This window comes from Atta colombica, unplaced genomic scaffold (assembly GCF_001594045.1).
Source record: "Atta colombica isolate Treedump-2 unplaced genomic scaffold, Acol1.0 scaffold83, whole genome shotgun sequence".
NCBI lineage: Eukaryota > Metazoa > Arthropoda > Insecta > Hymenoptera > Formicidae > Atta > Atta colombica.
The window spans coordinates 328,504-334,462 of NW_017259576.1; the positions used below are offsets into that span (position 1 = coordinate 328,504).

The window sequence follows — 5,959 nt, forward strand, 5'->3', positions numbered from 1 at the left end:
GTAGAAATAAATCATTAACAAAATCGCCGAAGATCGTTGTTTACATGGTGAAATTAATCGCGCGCAGGGATCGATAGCGAAACGGATTCGATTAATCGAGACATCGGAAGGCAGCAGCGATCAGCCGGATCAGTGCGGTGGATACCGCTTGGAGTTTACTTCACAACGTTTACGGTGGCGGTACGGTCGTACGATACGGATTACGGGACGGGAGGCGCAGACTCCGCTCCAGCAGGCTCTCCTGTCTCCTCAGAAAGAGAGAGAGAGGAACGCGATCGACTGCACCTCGATGCGCGATCTCTCGTTACGCACGTTGCGACCGCGTGGCTCTGAGTGACTTCAATCTCCCGTCGGTTTGCCGCCGTTGGGTTGCATCAAACAAAACAAGACTCAGCCATCCGCACGCAAGCACGCACGTACGAACGCACGCACGGAGCTGAGGATGGGCGACAATGGCAGAGGGGACGTCGCGCCGGCGACACCGGAGGACGCGGCCAAGGCGGAATTGTACAAGGAAGAGGCGAACGAGTACTTCAAAAGTACGTAAGCCAAACGCACGTGGAAAGCGCGACGATTGTAGACCGGATGCACTCACATTTAACGCACCTCACCGTCCCGCACGGTCACGTGTGCCCCAAGCTAACCCCAACTTTCGCGTCCGCGGGAGATTATGGGAACCGCGCGAGTTGAAACGCCTCCGCGTTAAATTGGAGCGAAGAAGAGCCTTGAGAAAAGAATTTTTGTTCGACATACTGGAGGCGTTGATTTCATCTTGATGCTTTTCTATGTTTCCATCGATGTGAGAACTTCCGGGAACTTGGGGGGGAGATTCTCTCCCATTCTTTCTGTGATCTTGGAAAAAGTTAGCGACGCCATGTAATTGTAACAATTCCGGAGTATTATGTCAAAGGAGAAAACAACGAACAATCATTACTTCCTTGTTTATTCACTATGCATCTTTTTCTTTTCAGATCAAGTATACGACAAAGCTATTGAATTATATACCAAAGCCATAGAATTAAATCCATCAGTAGCCATATATTTTGGCAATAGGAGTATTGCTTATTTAAGAACAGAATATTTTGGATATGCGTTGACGGACGCTTCCACAGCCATCATGTTAGATAAAAATTATGTCAAAGGTTATTATCGGAGAGCTGCCGCCTATATGTCTCTTGGCAAGTTTAAACTGGCTCTCATGGATTATAAGACTGTTGTAAAAGCTAGACCCAATGATAAAGATGCAAACGACAGATGCATGGAATGTTCCAAGATGATTAAAGTGTCAGCTTTTAACAAAGCTATCTCTGTTGAGGATAAAAAAAATATAGCTGACATGATTAATCTAGAAGATATGGGTGAATATTTTTTATTCATTTTTTTCTATTTCTCTAAAAATGATTGAAAATTATTGTTATAAAACAAAATATTATATCATATTTTTATCATAAATGTGATTTCTCAGGAAGAATCCTACTTGTTGATTCATGGTATATTTATTTATTGGTATATGTATTTTAATTATGAAATATTATGTATTAATTATGATTTATTTATTGATATTAATTATGACATATACTTTGCAATCATAAATATACCGAAAACTTTCTTTTTATTTCATTAATTAATAATTAATGAAATACATATCTGGAAATAAATTATGCATGTAACAAAAAATGAAACGAATTTATTTACAGCCATGACAAACTGTCGAATAATATATTAATAATATATATAAATAAATATGATTTAATTTCTCTCTGAAACAAGATCATTTTCGATATATTTTACAAGTATTATAAATGTTTATTGAAAAATATTTCAAATATATTTTGCAAAAATTTTGATTATGTTTTTTTTGATGTCATACTTAAAAAATAGTGGTAATAAGAACAGAAGTCTCAAAGCTTTCATTGTAGTAATATTATTTTTTGCTATTTGTATAATTTTTATAAAACAAAATAAAATATGCTTATTATGTAATTAAAAAATAAATAGTGTTTATTATGTAATATTTTTTTAATGCACATTGTGACTAAACATTAATAATTAATAAGAGACCTAATATGCTTGAATTATTTTTTTTTATAGCGATAGAAGGTGAATACACAGGTCCAAAATTGGTTGATGGGAAAGTTACTCTAGAATTCATGAAAGATTTATTAGAATGGTATAAAAATCAAAATAAGTTGCACCGTAAATATGCTTATAAAATCCTGTTGGATGTTAAATCGTGGTTTATGGCACAACCTAGTTTAGTAGACATTACAATTCCAGAAGAAAATAAATTCACCATTTGTGGGGACATTCATGGTCAATATTATGACTTGCTTAATATATTTAAGTTGAACGGATTACCATCAGAAACTAATCCATATGTATCCTTTATAAAACTTAATAATATAATATTATATATGTGTGAGAAAAAAAATTCATATATCATTAATTCATTATTATATAATATATTTATTCATTATTATAATAAACCTATTAATAACTTATAAACGTGCTAATAATTTATACACTGACATTATACAAATATCGAAAATTATCCAAAAATATATTTCTCTTAATAGTTGCATATGCAGTTATTCAATGGAGATTTTGTAGACAGAGGTTCATTCTCTGTAGAATGCATATTTACTTTATTTGGTTTTAAATTATTATATCCAAATCACTTTTTTATGTCAAGAGGTATGTAGTCTTTCATCCAACATTATGAAATTTGAATTTATGTTTATGAAATATTTTGTATTAGGTAATCATGAGTCAGCAACAATGAATCAAATGTATGGATTTGATGGAGAAGTTAAAGCTAAATATTCTGTCCAGATGGCAGAATTGTTTACAGAAGTTTATAACTGGCTCCCTCTTGCACACTGCCTCAACCGTAGAGTGCTTGTGAGTATTTTTCAAAGTTGTCATACATATTTATAGTGTATATACTGTATGCATATATATTGTGTATGTACTATACAGTATTTATATACAACATATATTTATGTTTACTCACAAATTTTAATTCTTCGATCAAATAATAAAATTAATCGATGATTAGATTTGAACCTGAATATTCGTTAACTCATGGTTACAAGTCAACTGTTTTCATATGGACCCATTCGTCATCCCACATATATTGCATATAATTTTCATACAATTACAATGATTCATTTTATACTAGGTGATGCACGGTGGATTGTTTTCGCGGGATGATGTGACGTTGCAAGAAATTAGAGAAATTGACAGAAACAGACAACCACCTGATGAAGGATTAATGTGTGAACTATTGTGGTCGGATCCGCAACCGCAAATGGGCCGGGCGCCCAGCAAGAGAGGCGTAGGTGTTCAATTTGGACCCGACGTCACACAGAATTTCCTCAGTATAAATTCCCTTGACTACATCGTGAGGAGTCACGAAGTTAAAAACGATGGATACGAAGTGGGACATGACGGAAAGTGTATCACAGTATTCTCTGCTCCAAATTACTGGTATGTTCATCATATACAACAATTACATACTAACATCTTATATCTGTGTCTACAATATAATTTTACGTATTTAATCTTCGACTACAGCAACGGGTCATTTAAACCTGAAGTGAAAATTTTTGGACGATTGTACAATATGTATGATTGATATGTATGATTATTATGAAGTTCTAAATTGTAGGTAAAAAAAAACTTCGTATCTTCCTCTATTAATTACCGCAAGGCGGAAGTTTACTTGCATCTGTATTTCAAACAGAATGTTTTAAAATTTAGGTGTAGTTATCATAGCTGTAGTTGAGGATTAATATGAGTTTATAAGTATATAAACTTTAATGTTTTATTATTAAATCGTAGTGATACTATGGGTAACCGAGGTGCCTTTATCACACTTAATGGTAGTGACATGAAACCTTATTTTACGTCATATGATGCAATGGTACGTACTTTATTCAGATTGAATTATTTTAATTTATGTTAGTTACTTGCTTTTATCATATTTTATATTTATGTTACTATTTTTATCTCATTACAGCCTCATCCAAACGTAAGGCCGATGGCTTATGCCAATTCTTTACTAAAGTTCATGTGCTAGTGGAACATCTAGGTATTATTGAAAAATGAATAATAATAACTGAAATATAAGTAGTCCAATCAAAGTGTGCGTAATATATTTGATACTGAAATGGGGAAGGTAAGAGACATTTTAGGCTTCTCCGCAACAATAATTATTATATTCTTTCTAGGAGATCGCGATCGAATTTCTTGTATTATAAAATATATGCGATGAAAATGCATAATATTGATGGGTACAAAAGCGAGAAAAGTTTGCTTATTTTTACAACAAGCAAACAAATCTATCAGACTTCTTATCTATGATAAGAAAAAACGGCTCATCAAACACTGGCGATTTGTGTTCGTTTGTAATAAAATGGCGCGAAGAGAACATTTCTATTTTGTACCCTCAATCTATGACCACCTTGCTCGTTAAAGATACTTACGTGCGCGTAAAAAGAACAAATAATTTTGATCTCGAAGATATTTCCACGGAATTTTAACTTTATAATATATTATTTATATGAAGCGCTGAATCTTAAACTTTTAATCGATTCTTTAGCGACCAACGGTGGAATTTCAATGAAATATAGTAATTACAAGAATATACATACATGTGTATGCAAAAAACTAGAATAATTATGTAGTACAATGTTCTAACCAATCACTACTTGTCACGTTATTTGTGACAATTTTTTTACAAATCTATTGTGATTGGCAGGACTTCTTTGATCTAACATTTTGTTTTTTGTTAATAATAAATGATGTTTATGATGTACATACATAAATTGATATTTTATTTTACGCGATGACTAATAAATAACGAGTGCGTTAATTAATAAATTTATGAGAAATAACATATAATTTCCTCTGGTAAATCATTCCGATTTCCATGGGTCACTTTCAAAATTTTAATTCCTTCATCTGCATGTAACTTTTCGAACAGTGCCGCGTGTCGTTGCGGTGTTTTATGTATTTGCGGAATAGTCCCGATTACAAAAGCTTTCTTAGGAGAACCGAAAAATATGTTCATTATTTTCTTCTTGAAGTCTTCACTAAATAATTCCATTTTGCCAATTTCATCGATAATCAATATATCCTGCAATAGCAATACAATTGATGTTATCAAAGTGTTGAAGTAATTAAAAATTCATTTTCGGGCAAGTCATTACTCTTACAGTATCTAAATCCAATATTGGAAGCGCTATAGTTTCGAAATTATCTCGAAAAACACGATAGTTTCCCACTTGATACCTGAAAGAGCTTTTATTTGGAGCATCTGTTGAGATTCTGTTAGTAAAAAATGTTAAATACAATATGTGTTCAGTTACTTTTTTTTGTTATTTTTATCATTGTTGTGAATGAATACGCACAATTTTGCTAAGGATAATCTGTTTCCAGGATCCTTTACTCGCACAATGTCAAAGCCCATCCTGGAGCCACTCTGATCTCGCACTTCCTCTGTGTAAAATCCATCAAACCTGCTGCCCTTTTTTTCCAGCGCGGACACGATTTTTTTGCACACTGTAGTTTTACCTATTCCTGCAAAATATTCAATGATTCATTTCTCTAGATGTAATATTAATGCAGAGAATATTGTCTTATTTTTTCTAAAACATTGCATTTTTATTTATTATAAAAATCATTTGAAATAATATTTAATATTTTATGTAAGAGTATATTTATTATCTTATTTGTGTACGAAAATATATCAAATACATTGTATTATTTAATTTAATATTATTTTCTAAATATAGAACTCTGCCAATATTCGAATAATATTCAAGATAATTGGGTATTTGAATATTGGCAATAATAGAGAATAATTTAGTATCTTAATAATGTAAAATATATTAATAATGATATACTAAGAATGTAAAATATATATATAATTTAAAAAATTATTTGTTAGACATAG

General features: G+C 32.2%; 2 protein-coding genes across 2 annotated transcripts in view; one reads left to right on the forward strand and one right to left on the reverse strand.

Moving 5' to 3' along the window:
• The first annotated feature begins 442 nt into the window (after positions 1–442).
• LOC108692993 (serine/threonine-protein phosphatase 5) lies at positions 443–4,829 on the forward strand. The gene is made up of 9 exons (XM_018201613.1): positions 443–539; positions 972–1,358; positions 2,092–2,378; positions 2,589–2,694; positions 2,759–2,901; positions 3,182–3,489; positions 3,844–3,925; positions 4,022–4,093; positions 4,233–4,829. Exons 1-8 carry the CDS (start codon positions 443–445, stop codon positions 4,079–4,081), a joined length of 1,470 nt encoding a protein of 489 aa, XP_018057102.1. The 3' UTR covers positions 4,082–4,093; positions 4,233–4,829.
• LOC108692994 (cancer-related nucleoside-triphosphatase homolog) overlaps positions 4,823–5,959 on the reverse strand; it is a 1,737-nt gene continuing 600 nt past the window's right edge. The window contains exons 2-4 of the mRNA XM_018201614.1: positions 5,415–5,583; positions 5,220–5,331; positions 4,823–5,140 (exon numbers count right to left, since the gene is read on the reverse strand). Coding sequence (XP_018057103.1) covers positions 4,886–5,140; positions 5,220–5,331; positions 5,415–5,583 — 536 coding nt within the window. The 3' untranslated portion in view covers positions 4,823–4,885. The remainder of the gene's footprint in view (positions 5,141–5,219; positions 5,332–5,414; positions 5,584–5,959) is intronic.

Bases quoted from the DNA above. Each gene is read 5' to 3' on its own strand.
- LOC108692993 (XM_018201613.1), top strand. From the start codon at position 443: ATGGGCGACAATGGCAGAGGGGACGTCGCGCCGGCGACACCGGAGGAC. The intron at 1,359-2,091 runs GTGAATATTTTT...TTTTTTTTATAG, and splicing joins GATTAATCTAGAAGATATGG to CGATAGAAGGTGAATACACA. The intron at 3,926-4,021 runs GTACGTACTTTA...ATCTCATTACAG, and splicing joins TTACGTCATATGATGCAATG to CCTCATCCAAACGTAAGGCC.